Source organism: Cherax quadricarinatus, chromosome 51 (assembly GCF_038502225.1).
Source record: "Cherax quadricarinatus isolate ZL_2023a chromosome 51, ASM3850222v1, whole genome shotgun sequence".
NCBI classification, from domain to species: Eukaryota; Metazoa; Arthropoda; class Malacostraca; order Decapoda; family Parastacidae; genus Cherax; species Cherax quadricarinatus.
In genome coordinates, this window is record NC_091342.1 from 5,075,854 (window position 1) to 5,098,601 (window position 22,748).

The window sequence follows — 22,748 nt, forward strand, 5'->3', positions numbered from 1 at the left end:
TTCTTTTTGGGTCACCCTGCCTTGATGGGATACGGCTATTTTGTTGAAAAAAAAAAAAGTTGCTTATGCTGATTAGCTGAAGTCATTGAATTATTTTGGCAGGCAGTTCTACTAAATGCCAAAGTGGAAGCAGATCCGAACAACAAGATACTGTCATAATTATCTTAATGGAGTCAACTTAATTTTCAACAGGTCAATAATTAACATTTTGAAACTTTACAGCATTTACCTTTAGTTGAAATATAATTTTGAAATTCTTGAGGAAGTAAATACTGATGTTTCAGTGACCATCATCAGATCATGCAGTAATGACTTCATAGATCACCAATACTACTGAAGCCACCAGAACTAATGGGTTTATGCACAACTACTGCCAGTACTAGGACCACAAGCAAATGTGAAGATTGGTGGTGTTGATCACTGATGGTCATAATTTATGGTTGCCCAGTAACATTAACAAGTGCTTGGGAAGTCCCACTCTGTCTGCAATCTGTCTGAAGGTGCTGCATGCCAGCTGGCATGCAGCACCTTCTTCAAATAACCATTATACACACTTCAAATAACCATTATACACACTTAAAGTTCAGCACAGTATTATTACGTACTGTACTGTACATATTAAACTGAAAAATATTAAAATTTTATTTATTTGCCCTGGTTTGAATGCAATGGTATTTAATAATTTTTTTTTTTTGGCTAATAGGACCATTACAGGTCACATATATGGGTGGCACCATCTGACAATTGGGCAGAATATGTTTGCTTGTCCATATCTTTAACTATATTAAAACAATGGACAGGCAACCTCAATTAACCCATAAACGGTGCAAACGTATATACGTATACGTTTTTACCGCTAGTGCCCCAAACGTATATATACGTTTTATGTGTCATACATTTAACATTGCCACGATAAGCCTGAGTCGCCTATACATGAGAGAATGAGTGTGAGCACTCACTGTGCAATATTTTAAAATAATTGGGGATGCCTGGGTACCATATGCTCTTTTTTCCTATTAAAAACAACAATGTTTTTTTTTTTCTTAAAAAAGTTGGGACAGTACAGTAGTGAATGTATATACGTATACGTTTGGACCGTTTATGGGTTAAAGTCTACAGCAAAATATTGACCCCAAAGCTGAAAGTGCTACATTTTGCTATTTTTCATAATAAAAGCAGTAAATTTTAAGTAAAATTACTATGCACAAACATGGCATAATAAGACATTACAGTATATTATGTTATATAGAAACCAATATCATCACAGTATTGCACTGTACAAAACTGTAGACCAATAACACTATCATTACCTCCTTTATCCATATCAAACAGATTAGCTTCTCGTAGGTTAAATTTCCCAAGTTTATACATAAAAATGGTAACAGATTACATATAATTAATTTGAATTAGTAAGAATATTATAATAAAAACAGCATTACCATTTATAATAATTAGGATATAACAGAAATAAGATTCAAGAAAATTACAAGAATACTGTATGAATATTACGATATATTCTCATTGCCGTAACAATAAACAATAAGGATCCTGTACACAATAAGACAAATATAAGGCCCTTACAATTATACCAGTATAGTATCTACAGCAAGACAAATGTTATCAATGATTTGTTGCAATTTTTAAGATTCAGTTCCAAGTACATGATTTCTGGTGTCACTAACACAGAAGAGCATATCTCTGACTAACTGTTTTTTTTTTTTTTAAATACAGCTATATGGTATATGTACTAGGTTAGACAGCAAGAAAATCATATTCAACTATTACGATCAACTACACAGCCTGTTTTCCACAATTTTATCATCATCGGACCAATCTTTTCACACATCCCTTATAAATCTGTCTTTTTGATCAAGAGAGATAGTACAGAATAAAAATATGTTAATGTGTTCATCCTAAAAAAAAAAAAAAATTAAATTAAATTAAATTAAATTAAATTAACTGTTTAAGAGTTCCACACATTTTACAACAGCACGCACATCCATTACTTACAGATTTCCATGTATGTATACAAGACACTGTACTGTACTATGTTTTTCTTGAATCCCTTGGGTAAAATATGATTTATAGGATTCATCTTCACTGCATTCTAATTAATACCTGAGAAAGTTGCCGTATGAAAAAAAAATCAATATTACAAATTTTATAAACAAGCCCATTCCCTTAATGAGGCTGAAGAATCAAATGTCAGAATACCTTCTTAGATCAGTGATCTTCAAAATTATTAAGTTCTATTTTGACTTACTGTGTTTTCCAGCATATAAGGAGCACAAGCATACAAGGCATATCCCAGTTTTGTCATGCATATTCTGGGGAAAAAAAAAAAAATGCAATGCTTACTTCAAAATCACAAATGAACCAGTAGCTGGCTGCATATGCACACAGTATAGCTGAGAGAGGCGGGGGCCTTGCATAGCCTGTCATCTGCTCCAATACCACCAACACAAACATAGCTACCTAACATATCGTCGGCAATTCTACCAACTTTAATACATAGCTACCTGTTGTTTATGGACGGATACTTATTTACAGTTGTTGAAACTGGTTTGCTTTTTATGCACCAGTAATATGTAAATTATAATTTGTAATAGAGTAACCATTGAATTAATGGACTTAGGCAGGAAAGTGTGTACATGACTGCCCATAGATTCCGAATTATGAAATTAATTTTTCATGATCGTAACAAACGGACAAAGTTCAAAAACAGCAGACTTGGTCTGTTGATTCAGAAGACTACTGGACACCTAAGAACATGGGTACTATAACCTGTAAAACATTACAGTACTGTATATAAAAAAGAAGTTGAAAGTACTATACAATAGTGCTGTACATGTTGAGTACAATATAATAATTTTATTGTAATTTACAATAATTTTACCTGCCTTTTTGTGGTGGAGGGATGAAACGTAAACTATCATGATTAATAGTGGTGACTTAATAACATTTATTTTGAGTCAGAGGAACTGCAAAGCTCTACTAGTGAAAATGTAGATGGTTGAGAAGACACATGTTGTTAAGAAAACCTAGATGGTTGAGATGTTGAACAACGAACAGGATCGCCATTAAATCCTTCTAACCATGCCATTACATCTTTGTAACATCTGTTTCTCCCACCCTTTAAAGGGTATGATAAAAATCACTGGGCTCAACCCTCTCAAAGTCCAACTTGATATCAAAGTTAAACAAAAATATTTTTCGTTGTTGTCTTTTCAGTTCCTTCCATAATGCTGCAAAGTTGAAGATGGCAGACTTCACATCATATTTTTTTTTGGTATCTCTTTCCAAATTTTCATCCTCCTCAATCACTATCAGTTCTTAACTGATGCACCTAGGCTGGGACAGCCTCTTACAGGCTGCAATAACCTCCTGACCCATAGCTTGGGTCAAGGAAGTGGTAACAGGGGACCAGAAACATGGCTTTAACTTTACTATCTCTTCTGCTTGAGTTTTCAAGCCTTGAGTAAGCAGGTGCATTATCAAGCAACAGAAGGAGTTTGACATTCACAGGATCTAGTTTAAGGACCTCTAGCTGGTGCTCGCATACTTCAGAGATGAAATGTGTAAAAAAACAGTCATCAAATACATCCCTGTCAAACCAGCCTTTTTTAACTCTTGTAATAATTTACTGGCAACTCACTCATGCAATCCCTTAAATTACAACATAAGACTGAGCTGATTTGCCTGTGACCTTCAGTTTTAAGTGGAGAGAACCATCAGCAATATCAAACCATAACACTGAGAAGTTGTCTGCTGAGCTTACAGCCTGGTGTTCTATCTTCATGCTGAAAAATCAGTGTGCTGGAAGGAAATGAATACTAAGAGACCAGTCTCGTCAGCATTATAAGGTTGAGATCGAAGGAGCTTCTCACCTTCTATTAGATGATTTAACATTAATCTGAATGGCTCAACTTTGTTTGTGGGTGCAGTACCAGCCTCATTATAAGTCTTTACACATTATTTAAGCCATGACAATTACATAAGCACCAAGGTCAACCATCACTTGCTTGAAACTATATGATCATATGCTCTGGCAGTCTATGAGTAGCAGAATGAAGATCAACACCATGAACATTAACACTAACTGAACGTTGCCTGATGATACCATTTGTGCTCTGTTTCAAACTTTTCATCATGGGCTCTTTTCATATGCTTTCTAGGACCAACTACTGAACCATTATGGCCAGCATCTACACTAAACTTAAGAGCACAGGGTGTAAGTTTGTCCTCACTTCTACAGATATCAGACACTGTCTTATTGCCACAATCCTCACATACCTGTGCCACTGAGATGCTTGACTCAACCTTCCTTTTAGTTCAAATTTCTGCTTATCACTGAGAACCATGCATTTCCTTTTTGTCTCAGCACCACCACTTTAGAAGCCATTGTTACTTGTACTTAATATGTAAATAAAAGCACACTATTATTATTTTAATCAAAAAGAAGCACTAAACCCACTTAAAGTCACACAAGGCACTGTAAATCCAAAGGAAAATTGGAGACTGAATGACGTATGTACATACATACATGTGTGTGTGTGTGTGTGTGTGTGTGTGTGTGTGTGTGTGTGTGTGAGTGAGTGAGTGAGTGAGTGAGTGAGTGAGTGAGTGAGTGAGTGAGTGAGTGAGTGAGTGAGTGAGTGAGTGAGAGTGAGAGTGAGAGTGAGAGTGAGAGTGAGAGTGAGAGTGAGAGTGAGAGTGAGAGTGAGAGTGAGAGTGAGAGTGAGAGAGAGAGAGAGAGAGAGAGAGAGAGAGAGAGAGAGAGAGAGAGAGAGAGAGAGAGAGAGAGAGAGAGAGAGACACACACAAATTGACATGCGCCACCTATGGCTCAGGGAACAAATTGGTCCTAGACAAGGACACACTAGACCCTACCAGACAAACATCGGAATCTTCGAACTTGGTCCGATAATTCAAAGAATTACTGGACACTCACTATGGACAAATTCTGGAATTTATGAACTTTTTCCTTTTTGTCCAATGGTTCTAATGTTCATTCAGCCCATTTTTTTCTTTTTTTGCCCAATTTTTTTCAAAATCTGATAAATGGAGGTTAGTTAATTTGAAGCATTACTGTAATGACTAATGACTGAAGTAATTTGAGAAATAGTTTTGTAGGGCGGAAGATGTTTGGAGTTTAGTTTACCGGCACTGCAGCACTGAAACCACCACTTACCAGTAATCCAAAGTCTATCCTTACTCCTGACTTTGAGTATATAAGGCACAGGATAATTTTTCCTAAACTTTGTTTTTGGGGAAAAAAAGCACACCATATGCTGGAAAATAATGAAATTTATAGCACAGTAAGTTGAAAGCATCTAAATACTGAATGATTAACACTTAAATAATGTTCAATGGAGTTAATATGAATATTTAGTAGCAGTGTTTGCTCCATTGACTAGCAAGCTCCTAACTCCAAACCTTGAATAAAAAATCCTTTCTTTTATGCAGTGATACATTAAAAGTTAAATTTCCAAAGAAAATAATCCCCCAAAATTTAAGAATCTCAACTGGGCAACCCCATTCTCTAATCCCTAACATATATAGATATATATATACAGTAGGCATAATTAAACTACTCATTCTCTAATCCCTAACATATATAGATATATATACAGTAGGCATAATAAACTACTCACTCTGACAAACATTACTTCAACATTGTACACACAAACTATCTGGCAATAAAGTTAATTGATATGTTGCACCCCAATATATTTTGCAGCATTCAAGCTTGAGATGGATCAAGAGACTTAAGATCCTAAGGTATTAATTTGATACCCTTGGCAATTGTGGCAAGGCATGTACACTGTGTACATTAAAGACTTCTACAACTGCAGTATTTTATTCTTATTCACACTGCAAAGCCATTAAGTATGATTTTTATATTTTATATTCATTCACATTGTCTCTCTCTCTCTCTGTTTTTGTTTCACTTACATATACACACCCATATGTGGCTGTAGTGGTTGACTCTTAGCTCCTGGCCCTGCCTCTCAACTTGCCATTTGCCTCTCTTAGCCACATGGGCCCCTAGTATACCTATTCTTAAAACTTTGTATAGAGTCTGCCTACACCACTTGATCATCAAAGTCATTCCACTTCCTGACCACCCTGAGACTGAAGAAATGCTTCTGGACATCCCTGTGACATCTGTCTTTAGCTTCCAGCTGTGCTTCCAAGTACCCATTTCCAGCCTTTCAGAGAACTTGTCCTTCTCTGCCCTATCAATTCCTCTGAGTATTTTGTATGTTATGTCTACACTTGATCCTGCAATCATATACACATAGGTGAATACATATACATGCACACACACATGCATGTGCACCCCATCGCACACATTAACCTACCCACCCACAAAAACCTAATCCACACTCCCACCCACTGTCCATCTTTCCACTTACAAAATGCATTCTCTGCAGTCACTTGTTAAATTAACTATACATGTCATGACATGCATAGTTACACTAAGTGCTAAACTTTAGTTTGCACATGAGCCCTATTGTATTTGCACTGAGCACACAGTACTGCTCAGTTTCTACTGCGTCTTTTCCAAACAGTTCCATTTCTGGATTACTCTGAGTACTTTCTAACATTTCTATTGATCAACTTTACTGGGCATCCATCTTCTATGTTTTGCCTTGGTCTGGATCTTCCATTAATGAATGCCAACTCTGTGAAGAACTCAGCCTCTTTTCGTTTTGAATTTGAGCACTATCAGCCCGTTGTACTAATATCTTTAACTCTAAGATGTCATGAAAGACAAAGACTTGCAAATATTGCATAACTACCACACATTCCATGTACAACTATTTAAAACATAAAAATAAAAGAACAAAAATCAACCTGTACCTTATGCAATCAAAAATTGACCAAGGAAAAATTAACAAAAAATGCATCTAAAAACATAAAAAAAAGGCAGAGTTGTCACTTGCAATTAACATTACATTATTCTTGCTAACATGATTTACATTAGAAAGTGAAAATTTTGAAAAGATAAAGAAAATATTACTATGAACTTAATTCAAGTCATAATGAAGAGCTGTCAATTAAATAAACAGAGAGGTAGACGAGCCATTTGAGCACCACGTCTACCTTTCTGCTCATTCGCTGACACTCGTCCATTACAACTTGAATCGAGTTCACAGACTTTAAGGGAGGCAAGGATTAATTTACTGTGAAAGCTACTGGTGCTGTGGGAAAGTAAGGTTACAGATATTAGTCACTGATGAAGACAAGCCACAGTATTGTCTTCTGTGAAACCTTTCTATGGAAGTCCCACAGCTCAGCAGTAAAGTGCTGGTCCTGTTAATCTCGGGACCATGGTGTGAGCCCCCCATCCACCATTCAAAATATTACTATTTTTGTGGGTGGGAACACTAACTTATCTGGCAATGCTGTAATCATCTGCTAGTTAGCTAGCAAGCATAATGGAGTTGGAGAAGGCAAAACACATGATTAATGGTTAAATAAATTCCTAAATTCAGAGTAATGTACATCTGATGCACTGTCTTGTGTAACAGAACATATGGAATCTTAATTCTCCTAATATTAAAAAGTATAAAATCTGAACATACATTTTTGATGTACTGTTGCCAAGGTAACTCTCATCCTATAGGGATTGATCACATATACTAGTAGTGTCCCAAGTTAGTAAAAATACCTCAGTGTTACTTTAGAGGGAACACAAAATACTTGCAAACACTAAATGCTGGTTTAGTTATTGTGTAAGTGATAGTTGCTCACACTGTTATAAAAGTCAGTGTGTAAGTTAAAGAAAAATGCTACAGCTACACAATGTATTAAATTTGCTTAATTTAAGTATAACAGTATAGAGAACACTTTCAAACTAACACTAACATTTGTTCATCTGGATATTTTCTCTAAATAAACTATACCACGTCTCAAAAACATTTGATGTATAAAATAGAACTGTTATTTCATAAATCTAAACTATTTAAATATTATGCTACATTTCTTTAAACTGTAAGGCAAATCAGATCTGTAGGTGATTATCATTACAAAAATAATTTTTTAAAGCAAAAGTGATACAGCATTACACAATTTTTTCTACAATAAATTACATAACATTCCAAGTTTCCTAAGCACAAACTGCATCAAATAAAGAGAATAATAAAGTTATAATATTGCAGAAGAGGGATTCAGAAATAATACCAGGTAGGCTTAACACTTGAAAATTACCTGAGAGGCGAGTATGAAGCAGAAAATACAATGGTAGTCAGAAATAATGAAGTTCAAACTTTTCTAAGACAAAATGTGTGTACAGTAATACCTTGCATAATGCGGTTTATAATTTTAAAGTTTATAATTTTTTTTTAGTAGTAATGAACTGCATTACTCATCAGCGCATGGAACACATCCAACACATCATCATCATCACTGCAGCCCATAGATCATGGTGCTATTGCTATGTTTAATGCCTATTAAGATAAACTTTTCCTCAAGCCATAAAAGGAACAACAGGAGATGGGGGGTGCCATAACTCTGAGAGATTTTTGGAAATGTTTTGATATCAGATATGCTTTTGAAAATACTGGTATATCATGGCATGAAGTAACTGCCAGCAATATGAGAGTTCTGTGGTGGTGTGTTTTACTGAATTGTAGCAATGATTTCACTGGTTTTGAGTGGCAAATTAAAACAGTTTCTGAAGACATTGTACAAAATGGAAAAGATCTCAGATTTGAAACTTTGGATTCTAACAATGTGTGCAAATGCATCGACTCACATTCAAATGATCTAGATAATGAAACTCTGGTGGAAATGGATCAGCAACGTTTATATGAAGAGGAAGATAAATTAGATGAAACTGCTGCTGAAGCACCTACATAAGAATTCTTATTATATGAGCTTTTCACTTTTATCAAAGGAACAGACAATGCTTCTGATTTTCGTATGGACCCTGATCCTAACACTGAACAAAGCACGAAAATTTGGCATGAATTGCAAAATGCTATTCGATGTTACAAAGATATGCATGCAGAGAAAATGAAGAAAAAAAATCTTTGCAAACTACACTGTTGAAATATTTTAAATGAAAACTAGTATTGAATAATAAAAAAAAAAATCTGGCTTTGTTATTTGATAATTTTTAGTGAGTTTGCAGTAAACAAATGTTTAATTTTTCCACCAATACTGTAATGTAACTGTGTGTTTGGAACACATTACAATATGTTTTAAACAGCATGGTTTTCCACAGCACAGAACTGTTTCGGCACCAATTAACTACACCACACAAGGCATTCCTGTAATTGTCCTTATTCCAACCTTTACACATTTGCCCTTCTGGTCAAGTTCAACTCTCCATTACCATATCAAGAATGCATTTGTAAATTTCAATATTTTACAATTTCACAATTTTAATAAACATGATTCATTGAAAGGCAAAAAGGCAAGAAAACTATGGTCCTAACTTAGATGCATAAAGGAGCTCACATATGAATGCTGTGAATGGATGCAGCAGTGTAGCGGGCTTCCCCTCTCTTCCACGACCATGTGCTCGGGCGGTACTGCAATGGCAAAAGATGGTAAGCTATGCCATCGTACTTGGCAATTAAGCCACATATCTGAATGATAAATAGCAATACTGTGGCTTTAACAATTAAGCAACAAACTGGAGACGACACTTTCGTTTGTCCTGGTCCAGAATGGACTCGAATGCTTAATTTCAGTAAGAAATTTAGTTTTCGTCTTTTGCTTAAGTTACAAAACATTAGAACTGTCTTAGAATGTTTAGAAATTGATGACGTAATGCACAAGAAAACAAATAGTGGAAGTTGAGTATGAAAGTTGAAAAAATAATTAGCAGAGAACTAAATAGAGTTTCAGTGGGTGGCCTCAAGTGATGACATTAGCATCTAGTTACTAGTCTGATAGAAAAACACTTGGCTCAGAGCAGACCTTTCTTATAGACATGTGGGTGAAAGAAACACTATCATGAAGGTATACTCTGTACCAGGTGTATTTCTACCATACTCATCAGCAAATACCTACCATAAGACATCTGCTGGTCTACTGAAATTTCCCTGCTCTTCCCACTCTGTCTGCCCCCTACTCTCTTTCCAGCAGATAATCTCTACATGAAATATAAGGCCTTCAGTTATCTACCTTTCCGAAAAACGTAAATGAAAAGATTTCTCTCCCTCTCTCCTAGTCTACTTGCTAGCCAACACTCATACATGCACAAACAACTACACTACACAAAGGGTAAATCCAACAAAAATATACTTACCCGAATCAGAATTTGTCCTGAGGAGGAATGTGGGAAGAAGTAGGCATACGTGACCCAACCAGCTACGCCAAGAAGAAGTGCTACCAGGAACACTACCACAACCACAGTACCTACACTTGTACTGCCCTCTTCTGCACCTGCAAAGTAAGTCATACTTGAATTTCATCTCTGTAAATGGCATAACTCATTTATCCATGGTAATCAAATTAAGAAAACTCCTACAATCTTGGCTTAAATTTTTGGCTGTGACCAGAAGATTTTTTAAGTTTATTTCCTCCTTACATTATGAACAATTCAAGAATTTTAATCTATGTTAATGCAGTAGTACTGTAATTATATTTCAAAACCTTCAGCTAATGACACCTACGAAAACACACCACACCACCATAAGTAATTATGGGCCTAATTTCCTAGCTTCATGGAATGAGCAATGTAGGTGAGTCCTACAAAAATAGACAATGCTCACACATGGGAATAGCTAAATCTCGAGGCATGCTCATCTAAAAAATAAACTTAGGATGCACTTAACACATCCTAGGAAATCTTGAGCAGAGAAAACAAGTGTGGCAGTAACGAGAGACGCTTTTATTTCTTTAATACATTTATAGAGCTCACATTCACATTTAATGTGCAAGAATTTTATTTTTCAACAAATTTTTATTGTCAGTTTATTTATTTTTCAAAAGCACTGACCATTCAGCACCAAGACTCAATGAACCACTAATGGTTTACCACCACCACCACCATTACCAGGGTTATTACAGCTGTAAGTGGTTTATCACCATTATCCCCTGGTTTACTGTCACTCTCAGGTTTATTATATCAATCATTAGTTTATCATGACCCTCCACTAGTTTATCATAATCACTTAACATTGCTGGTTTATCCTTGTTGGTTCATTATCAGAATTACAGGTTTATCACCACCATGACTGGTTTATTATGTGCAATTGGTTTATCATCACTGGTTTTTATTATTACCATTACCAATACTGATAAAACCACTTCTTTAGTACCACCATCACTAGTTTATAACTACCTGCTTTTTCAACACCATTATTGGTTTATAACCACCTGTGATGCTTAAATGTGCGTGGATGTAGTGCGGATGACAAGAAACAGATGATTGCTGATGTTATGAATGAAAAGAAGTTGGATGTCCTGGCCCTAAGCGAAACAAAGTTGAAGGGGGTAGGAGAGTTTCAGTGGGGGGAAATAAATGGGATTAAATCTGGAGTATCTGAGAGAGTTAGAGCAAAGGAAGGGGTAGCAGTAATGTTGAATGATCAGTTATGGAAGGAGAAAAGAGAATATGAATGTGTAAATTCAAGAATTATGTGGATTAAAGTAAAGGTTGGATGCGAGAAGTGGGTCATAATAAGCGTGTATGCACCTGGAGAAGAGAGGAATGCAGAGGAGAGAGAGAGATTTTGGGAGATGTTAAGTGAATGTATAGGAGCCTTTGAACCAAGTGAGAGAGTAATTGTGGTAGGGGACCTGAATGCTAAAGTAGGAGAAACTTTTAGAGAGGGTGTGGTAGGTAAGTTTGGGGTGCCAGGTGTAAATGATAATGGGAGCCCTTTGATTGAACTTTGTATAGAAAGGGGTTTAGTTATAGGTAATACATATTTTAAGAAAAAGAGGATAAATAAGTATACAAGATATGATGTAGAGCGAAATGACAGTAGTTTGTTGGATTATGTATTGGTAGATAAAAGACTGTTGAGTAGACTTCAGGATGTACATGTTTATAGAGGGGCCACAGATATATCAGATCACTTTCTAGTTGTAGCTACACTGAGAGTAAAAGGTAGATGGGATACAAGGAGAATAGAAGTATCAGGGAAGAGAGAGGTGAAGGTTTATAAACTAAAAGAGGAGGCAGTTAGGGTAAGATATAAACAGCTATTGGAGGATAGATGGGCTAATGAGAGCATAGGCAATGGGGTCGAAGAGGTATGGGGTAGGTTTAAAAATGTAGTGTTAGAGTGTTCAGCAGAAGTTTGTGGTTACAGGAAAGTGGGTGCGGGAGGGAAGAGGAGCGATTGGTGGAATGATGATGTAAAGAGAGTAGTAAGGGAGAAAAAGTTAGCATATGAGAAGTTTTTACAAAGTAGAAGTGATGCAAGGAGGGAAGAGTATATGGAGAAAAAGAGAGAGGTTAAGAGAGTGGTGAAGCAATGTAAAAAGAGAGCAAATGAGAGAGTGGGTGAGATGTTATCAACAAATTTTGTTGAAAATAAGAAAAAGTTTTGGAGTGAGATTAACAAGTTAAGAAAGCCTAGAGAACAAATGGATTTGTCAGTTAAAAATAGGAGAGGAGAGTTATTAAATGGAGAGTTAGAGGTATTGGGAAGATGGAGGGAATATTTTGAGGAATTGTTAAATGTTGATGAAGATAGGGAAGCTGTGATTTCGTGTATAGGACAAGGAGGAATAACATCTTGTAGGAGTGAGGAAGAGCCAGTTGTGAGTGTGGGGGAAGTTCGTGAGGCAGTAGGTAAAATGAAAGGGGGTAAGGCAGCCGGGATTGATGGGATAAAGATAGAAATGTTAAAAGCAGGTGGGGATATAGTTCTGGAGTGGTTGGTGCAATTATTAGAGATTGGTGGATGAATTTGGTAGGGTGTGCAAAAGAAGAAAATTAAAGGTGAATACAGGAAAGAGTAAGGTTATGAGGATAACAAAAAGATTAGGTGATGAAAGATTGAATATCAGATTGGAGGGAGAGAGTATGGAGGAGGTGAATGTATTCAGATATTTGGGAGTGGACGTGTCAGCGGATGGGTCTATGAAAGATGAGGTGAATCATAGAATTGATGAGGGGAAAAGAGTGAGTGGTGCACTTAGGAGTCTGTGGAGACAAAGAACTTTGTCCTTGGAGGCAAAGAGGGGAATGTATGAGAGTATAGTTTTACCAACGCTCTTATATGGGTGTGAAGCATGGGTGATGAATGTTGCAGCGAGGAGAAGGCTGGAGGCAGTGGAGATGTCTTGTCTGAGGGCAATGTGTGATGTGAATATAATGCAGAGAATTCATAGTTTGGAAGTTAGGAGGAGGTGCAGGATTACCAAAACTGTTGTCCAGAGGGCTGAGGAAGGGTTGTTGAGGTGGTTCGGACATGTAGAGAGAATGGAGCGAAACAGAATAACTTCAAGAGTGTATCAGTCTGTAGTGGAAGGAAGGCGGGGTAGGGGTCGGCCTAGGAAAGGTTGGAGAGAGGGGGTAAAGGAGGTTTTGTGTGCGAGGGGCTTGGACTTCCAGCAGGCATGCGTGAGCGTGTTTGGTAGGAGTGAATGGAGACAAATGGTTTTTAATACTTGACATGCTGTTGGAGTGTGAGCAAAGTAACATTTATGAAGGGGTTCAGGGAAACCGGCAGGCCGGACTTGAGTCCTGGAGATGGGAAGTACAGTGCCTGCACTCTGAAGGAGGGGTGTTAATGTTGCAGTTTAAAAACTGTAGTGTAAAGCACCCTTCTGGCAAGACAGTGATGGAGTGAATGATGGTGAAAGTTTTTCTTTTTCGGGCCACCCTGCCTTGGTGGGAAACGGCCAGTGTGATAATAAACCACCTGTATTACTCTCCCCATCATTGGTTTACCCAACATTAAATAATTTATTTTTACTCTGTTAACTCTGTCCCTACACCTAACAAAATAAACAAAGAAACAACAAAAGATTATTTAAGATAAGATACATCAAATGAGAAATACAGATATAAAAGCAAACCTGTCTAAATCTAAAATCATCAAGAGCTGTGTAGTTATGGTCAAATAAAGCAAAGATTGAAAAAAAAAATGGTAGCTGGATGAGGTGAAAGAACCACAATAGCTAATAAACACTGTTGAATATGATTTGAGAAAATAGTCACAAGCTATTAAAGATAAACGCATTTGACAAGAGACAACATGGTTATTGTTATTGTCTATGCAGAGAAATACAATGACATGGAGAGCGCATAAATCTGTAGGGGAAGGAAGGCGGGGTAGGGGTTGTCCTTGAAAAGGTTGGAGGGACGGGGTAAAGGAGGTTTTGTGGTTGAGGGGCTTGGACTTCCAGCAAGCATGCGTGAGCATGTTAGATAGGAGTGAATGGCCAAGCAGAAGGAAGAATTGCTGAAGAGAGCGACAAAGACAATTAGGTTATAAGGAATATTACTTAGGCCGGAAGACTTACTGAAATAGGTAAGAACAACAATAAAATACCTATATATAAAAGAATTGCCAGAAATGCAAACGATTATAAAAATGAGATTTTTTTCCTCCAATATAAGAAAATCAAACTAACTTATCTAATGGATTATCTTTGAAATAAACCGAGGCTAAAAGACTTAAGAGATTATATTCTTTTCTTTCTTTCAACACACTGGCCGTATCCCACAGAGGTGGGGTGGCCCAAAAGGAAAAACAAAGGTTTCTCCTTTCACATTTAGTAATATATACAGGAAAAGGGGTTACTAGCCCCTTGCTCCCGGCATTTTAGTCGCTTCTTACGACACGCATGACTTATGGAGGCAAAATTCTGTTCCACTTCCCCATAGAGGTAAGAGGAAATAGGCAAGAACGAGAACTAGAAAGAAAATAAAAGAAAACCCAGAGGGGTATGTATATATATGTTTGTACATGTATGTGTAGTGTGACCTAAGTGTAAGTAGAAGTAGCAAGACGTACCTGAAATCTTGCATGTTTATGAAACAGATAAAAGGACACCAGCAATCATATCATCATGTAAAACAATTACAGGCTTTCGTTTTACACTCACTTGGCAGGACGGTAGTACCTCCCTGGGCGGTTGCTGTCTACCAACCTACTACCTAGGATAGAGATTATATATTTTTTTTTTTAAACAAACCGGCCGTATCCCACCAAGACAGGGTGGCCCAAAAAGAAAAACAAGTTTTTCTTTTTAAATTTAGTAATTTGTACAGGAGAAGGGGTTACCAGCCCCTTGCTCCCGGCATTTTAGTCGCCTCCTACAACACGCATGGCTTACGGAAGAAGAATTCTGTTCCACTTCCCCATGGAGATAAGAGGAAACAAACAAGAACAAGAACTAGAAAGAAAATACGGTGGACCCTCGACCAACGATGGCATCATCTAACATTAAATCCGACTAGCGATACATTTTAACACAAAAATTTTGCCTCGACTAGCGCTAAAAAACTCTACCAACACAATTCGTTCCGTCTGAGACGCATCCACTTGTGGCCAGTGTTTACAAGCCAGCCAGCCAGCCAGCCACCGCGGTCCCATCGAAACATACAATCGGAACATTTCATATTATCACAGCATTTTTAGTGATTGCACCTGCAAAATAAGTCAACATGGGCCCCAAGAAAGCTTCTAGTGCCAACCCTACAGCAAAAAGGGTGAGAATTACTATGGATATGAAGAAAGAGATCATTGCTAAGTATGAAAGCAGAGTGTGTCTCCGAATTGGCCAGGTTGTACACAAAACCCCCAATCAACCATTGCTACTATTGTGTCCAAGAAAACGGCAATCAAGGAAGCTGTTCTTGCCAAAGGTGCAACTATGTTTTCGAAACTGAGATCGCAAGTGATAGAAGATGTTGAGAGACAGTTACTGGTGTGGATAAACGAAAAACAGATAGCAGGAGATAGCATCTCTCAAGCGATCATATGTGAAAAGGCTAGGAAGTTGCATGACGATTTAATTAGAAAAATGCCTGCAACTAGTGGTGATGTGAGTGAATTTAAGGCCAGCAAAGGTTGGTTTGAGAGATTTTAGAATCATAGTGGCATACATAGTGTGATAAGGCATGGTGAGGCTGCCAGTTTGGAACAAAAAGCAGCTGAAAAATATGTGCAGGAATTCAAGGAGTACATAGACAGTGAAGAATTGAAACCTGAACAAGTGTTTAATTGTGACACTGACAATGTTGTGAAACACTTCAGGAATGTCATAAAGGAACATGAGGTACAGGCCTCTATGGACAGATATGTTGTGCGACAGAGGTCCAGCGACTCTTAAGCTGGTCCTAGTGGCATTAGAAGAAGAAGGGAAGTAACCCTGGAAAAGGACTTGACACCTGAAATCCTAATGGAAGGGGATTCCCCTTCTAAACACTAACACCATCCACAGTCTCCCCTCCTCCCATCCCATCAATCATCACCAGATCTTCAATAAAGGTAAGTGTCATGTAATTGTACATGTCTTCTTCAGTTTGTGTGTATTAAAATTAATATTTCATGTGGTAAAATTTTTTTTTTTCAATACTTTTGGGTGTCTTGAACGGATTAATTTAATTTCCATTATTTCTTATGGGGAAAATTAACTCGACTAACGATAATTTCGATTAACGATAAGTTCTCAGGAACAGATTAATATCGTTGGTCGAGGGTCCACTGTAGAAGAAAACCCAGAGGGGTGTGTATATATATGCTTGTATATGTATGTGTCGTGTGACCTAAATGTAAGAAAAAGTAACAGATGTACCTGAAATCTTGTACGTTTATGAGACAGAAAAAAGACACCAGCAATCCTACCATCATGTAAAACAAATACGTACAGGCTATCGTTGTACACTCACTTGGAAGGACAGTAGTACCTCCCTGGGTGGTTGCTGTCTACCAACCTACTACCTAGGATAGAGATTACATGCATACATAAATATGAGATCTGGAGCAAAGGACTAGTAACCCCTTCTCCTGTATGAATTACTAAATTTAAAAAGAAAATTTAGTTTTTTTTTTTAGGTTGCCCTGCCTCGGTGGGATATGGACAGTTTGTTAAAAAAAAAAAAAAAAAAAAGATAATCTCAAAAACAGAGAGAGAGAAAAAGTCTCATAGCAAGTAATAAAGTTGGTACAATTATATAAAAAGAGTGCCAGTTACAATAAACGAGTTTCAGAGAAAAACTGAAAATACAACCTACCTTGATGGTTGAGTTTTGATCATTTTACTGTTACATAACTCATGCATGGACTAACATGTGTAGAGTCTTCACTATATAACTTGAAAAAACTCACAATATAAAATGTCAGCAGAAAACAAAACCCACACTGCTAAATAAGTATTGAAATATTGTTTTGGTATCCACTTAAGCTGAGGTCACAAGAATGACAAGTGATGATGAATGGTTATCTTGCCTCATTTTCTCTCCCTAAGCAAACAGCTCTCCAAATATCAAGGTTATTGGTTACAGTTCATCAATTTCTGCACTTCAAAACCAAGATCAAAATTAGGTATTAATTATGTATTCTTGATTAGCTTAGGTTACCTTAATTTAAGCTTAATTAAGCTCTATTTACCCAAAGCAAATTGCCAAGAAATATACTGCATATATGAGACAGTAACATTTAGCAGCAATGAAAATATACTAGTGTATTAAAAGTATAAACCACATGCACATTATGGCAGATGGGTCGCAGTGGGCACTAAAATTATTTAAAGATACATTTTCATTTACAAGGGGCTAGTAACCCCTTCGGTATAAATTACTAAACTTAAAAAAGGAGAAGCTTTTGTTTTTCTTTTAAGATCACCCTGCCTTGGCGTGATGTGGCAGGTTCATTGAAAAAACAAAAATCATATATGTGGGTGTTGTTTTTGTGGACTTAACAATATACAGTAAATAAATATAAATACAGTGGATCCCCAGATTATGTCATCAGAATACATAATATTTGGAATAAGTAACGTTTTTTGGCAAAATATTGGCCCAATGATCATCACTGAAGTCGGTATAAGTCATTTGTCCTGAATGTGTCCGCGCGGCCTGAGCAGCCACGACACTATGTACAGCCAGTGTGCCATTGTTTACCAGCCAGTGAGGACGATCCCATGCGTTCATATGATACAATTTACATTATTCCATTCTTTTTAGTGCTTGTAACCGCTTGTAAAAGAAGTAAATGCTAGGGTGCTCGGGAGAGGGGTGGGATTAAATTATGGGGAATCAAATTCAAAATGGGAATTGACACATTACTTTTTGCTGATGATACTGTGCTTATGGGAGATTCTAAAGAAAAACTGCAAAGGTTAGTGGATGAGTTTGGGAATGTGTGTAAAGGTAGAAAGTTGAAAGTGAACATAGAAAAGAGTAAGGTGATGAGGGTATCAAATTTATTATTATTATTATTATCACACTGGCCGATTCCCACCAAGGCAGGGTGGCCCGAAAAAGAAAAACTTTCACCATCATTCACTCCATCACTGTCTTGCCAGAAGGGTGCTTTACACTACAGTTTTTAAACTGCAACATTAACACCCCTCCTTCAGAGTGCAGGCACTGTACTTCCCATCTCCAGGACTCAAGTCCAGCCTGCCGGTTTCCCTGAACCCCTTCATAAATGTTATTTTGCTCACACTACAACAGCACGTCAAGTATTAAAAACCATTCGTCTCCATTCACTCCTATCAAACACGCTCACGCACGCCTGCTGGAAGTCCAAGCCCCTCGCACACAAAACCTCCTTTACCCCCTCCCTCCAACCCTTCCTAGGCCGACCCCTACCCCGCCTTCCTTCCACTACAGACTGATACACTCTTGAAGACATTCTGTCTCGCTCCATTCTCTCTACATGTCCGAACCACCTCAACAACCCTTCCTCAGCCCTCTGGACAACAGTTTTGGTAATCCCGCACCTCCTCCTAACTTCCAAACTACGAATTCTCTGCATTATATTCACACCACACATTGCCCTCAGACATGACATCTCCACTGCCTCCAGCTTTCTCCTCGCTGCAACATTCATCACCCATGCTTCACACCCATATAAGAGCGTTGGTAAAACTATACTCTCATACATTCCCCTCTTTGCCTCCAAGGACAAAGTTCTTTGTCTCCACAGACTCCTAAGTGCACCACTCACCCTTTTCCCCTCATCAATTCTATGATTCACCTCATCCTTCATAGACCCATCCGCTGACACGTCCACTCCCAAATATCTGAATACATTCACCTCCTCCATACTCTCTCCCTCCAATCTGATATCCAGTCTTTCATCACCTAATCCTTTTGTTATCCTCATAACCTTACTCTTTCCTGTATTCACTTTTAATTTTCTTCTTTTGCACACCCTACCAAATTCATCCACCAATCTCTGCAACTTCTCTTCAGAATCCCCCAAGAGCACAGTGTCATCAGCAAAGAGCAACTGTGACAACTCCCACTTTATGTGTGATTCTTTATCTTTTAACTCCACGCCTCTTGTCAAGACCCTCGCATTTACTTCTCTCACAACCCCATCTATAAATATATTAAACGACCACGGTGACATCACACATCCTTGTCTAAGGCCTACTTTTACAAGGAAATAATTTCCCTCTTTCCTACATACTCTAACTTGAGCCTCACTATCCTCGTAAAAACTCTTCACTGCTTTCAGTAACCTACCTCCTACACCATACACCTGCAACATCTGCCACATTGCCCCCCTATCCACCCTGTCATACGCCTTTTCCAAATCCATAAATGCCACAAAGACCTCTTTAGCCTTATCTAAATACTGTTCACTTATATGTTTCACTGTAAACACCTGATCCACACACCCCCTACCTTTCCTAAAGCCTCCTTGTTCATCTGCTATCCTATTCTCTGTCTTGCTCTTAATTCTTTCAACAATAACTCTACCATACACTTTACAAGGTATACTCAACAGACTTATCCCCCTATAATTTTTGCATTCTCTTTTGTCCCCTTTGCCTTTATACAAAGGAACTATGCATGCTCTCTGCCAATCCCTAGGTACCTTACCCTCTTCCATACATTTATTAAATAATTGCACCAACCACTCCAAAACTATATCCCCACCTGCTTTTAACATTTCTATCTTTATCCCATCAATCCCAGCTGCCTTACTCCCTTTCATTTTACCTACTGCCTCACGAACTTCCCCCACACTCACAACTGGCTCTTCCTCACTCCTACAAGATGTTATTCCTCCTTGCCCTATACACGAAATCACAGCCTCCCCATCTTCATCAACATTTAACAATTCCTCAAAATATTCCCTCCATCTTCCCAATACCTCCAACTCTTCATTTAATAACTCCCCTCTCCTATTTTTAACTGACAAATCCATTTGTTCTCTAGGCTTCCTTAACTTGTTAATCTCACTCCAAAACTTTTTCTTATTTTCAACAAAATTTGTTGATAACATCTCACCCACTCTCTCATTTGCTCTCTTTTTACATTGCTTCACCACTCTCTTAACCTCTCTCTTTTTCTCCATATACTCTTCCCTACTTGCATCACTTCTACTTTGTAAAAACTTCTCATATGCTAACTTTTTCTCCCTTACTACTCTCTTTACATCATCATTCCACCAATCGCTCCTCTTCCCTCCCGCACCCACTTTCCTGTAACCACAAACTTCTGCTGAACACTCTAACACAACATTTTTAAACCTACCCCATACCTCTTCGACCCCATTGCCTATGCTCTCATTAGCCCATCTATCCTCCACAAGCTGTTTATATCTTTCCCTAACTGCCTCCTCTTTTAGTTTGTAAACATTCACCTCTCTCTTCCCTTATGCTTCTATTCTCCTTGTATCCCATCTACCTTTTACTCTCAGTGTAGCTACAACTAAAAAGTGATCTGATATATCTGTGGCCCCTCTATAAACATGTACATCCTGAAGTCTACTCAACAGTCTTTTATCTACCAATACATAATCCAACAAACTACTGTCATTTCGCCCTACATCATATCTTGTATACTTATTTATCCTCTTTTTCTTAAAATATGTATTACCTATAACTAAACCCCTTTCTATACAAAGTTCAATCAAAGGGCTCCCATTATCATTTACACCTGGCACCCCAAACTTACCGACCACACCCTCTCTAAAAGTTTCTCCTACTTTAGCATTCAGGTCCCCTACCACAATTACTCTCTCACTTGGTTCAAAGGCTCCTATACATTCACTTAACATCTCCCAAAATCTCTCTCTCTCCTCTGCATTCCTCTCTTCTCCAGGTACATACACGCTTATTATGACCCACTTCTCGCATCCAACCTTTACTTTAATCCACATAATTCTTGCATTTACACATTCATATTCTCTTTTCTCCTTCCATAACTGATCATTCAACATTACTGCTACCCCTTCCTTTGCTCTAACTCTCTCAGATACTCCAGATTTAATCCCATTTATTTCCCCCCACCGAAACTCCCCTACCCCCTTCAGCTTTGTTTCGCTTAGGGCCAGGACATCCAACTTCTTTTCATTCATAACATCAGCAATCATCTGTTTCTTGTCATCCGCACTACATCCACGCACATTTAAGCATCCCAGTTTTATAAAGTTTTTCTTCTTCTCTTTTTTAGTAAATGTCTACAGGAGAAGGGGTTACTAGCCCACTGCTCCCGGCATTTTAGTCGCCTCATACGACACGCATGGCTTACGGAGGAAAGATTCTTTTCCACTTCCCCATTCACAAATGTGGTGATGATATTTATACAATTATTACAATATTGCATAACAGTAAATCTTCTATTTTTTTGGTGTGAATAAAAATTCATTATGTGAATAAAAAATCAAAATGGAATTTATTTGTAAAGCCTCAAAACCTAACTAATGAACAGAGGAAATGTTAGTTTAGTGCCAGGAATACCTACATTGTTTATACTGGACCCTATTTTGAAATTGGAATATTTTGAACTATGTTAAATTGGCCAAATTACCAATTTCCAATCACTTTATTTTGTAGTTGAAACAGTTGATTTAGCGATTTCTTGTGCTCAATCGATAGAATAGAAGTAATACTAGTGCAATAGCTAAGAATTTGGTCGACTGGAATAATGTAATTGGCCTAAAATGGGAGTCAAAGTTGGCAAAATCACCGATTCGTAAATATCACTGACACATCAAAATTGGCGAGAGCATAATTTCGTCAATTTTCCATCAAATTTCGTACATTTTGTTTTATTACCTTCACAAAAAGATTCTCTACCATTTCATAAGAAAAAATAATTTTTTTTTTTTAATTCTTGGACACTGGGGCACCACTTCAGATTTTGGCCTTAGACCCTGAAAGAGTTAACTCCAACTCAGGGTTAAAAAAAAAAAAAAAAAAAAAAAAAAAAAAAAAAAAAAAAACACGAAACGATAGAGAATCTTTTCCCCGTGGTAATGGCACCAAAAGTATGAAATTTGATGGAAAATTTACAGAATTATGCTCTTGCGAAATTAGCAGTCTGGACAATATTTATGCATTGGCGATTTTGCCCACTTTGAGCCCTATTTTCAGCCAATTCCAATGTTCCAGTTGACTAAAATCATGGCTATTTCACTAGAACTCCATTTGCTCTATCGACTGAGTACCAGAAACTGCCCATTTACCAATTTCAACTACAAATAAAGTGGTCAGAAATTGGCAATTTGGCCAATTTCACACAAATTTCAAAAGATGGCAATTTCAAAATTGGGTCCAGAATAAACTAGACATTCCTGGCACTAAAATAACATTTTCTCTGTTCATTAGTCATGTCTCCAGGCCCCTCTTATATT

The 22,748-nt window shown here is 37.5% G+C and overlaps 1 protein-coding gene across 2 annotated transcripts in view; it reads right to left on the reverse strand.

The window, feature by feature from the left end:
* Positions 1 to 959: 959 nt before the first annotated feature.
* Positions 960 to 22,748, reverse strand: part of l(1)G0289 (lethal (1) G0289) — a 77,429-nt gene continuing 55,640 nt past the window's right edge. Inside the window, exons 11-13 of one of the 2 annotated variants that reach the window (XM_053784958.2) lie at positions 10,268 to 10,404; positions 9,472 to 9,545; positions 960 to 2,327 (exon numbers count right to left, since the gene is read on the reverse strand). In XM_053784958.2, the coding sequence (XP_053640933.1) occupies positions 2,243 to 2,327; positions 9,472 to 9,545; positions 10,268 to 10,404 (296 nt within the window). In that variant the 3' untranslated portion in view covers positions 960 to 2,242. Of the gene's footprint in view, positions 9,546 to 10,267; positions 10,405 to 22,748 lie in introns of both variants that reach the window. The other variant, XM_053784959.2, reaches the window with a different exon arrangement.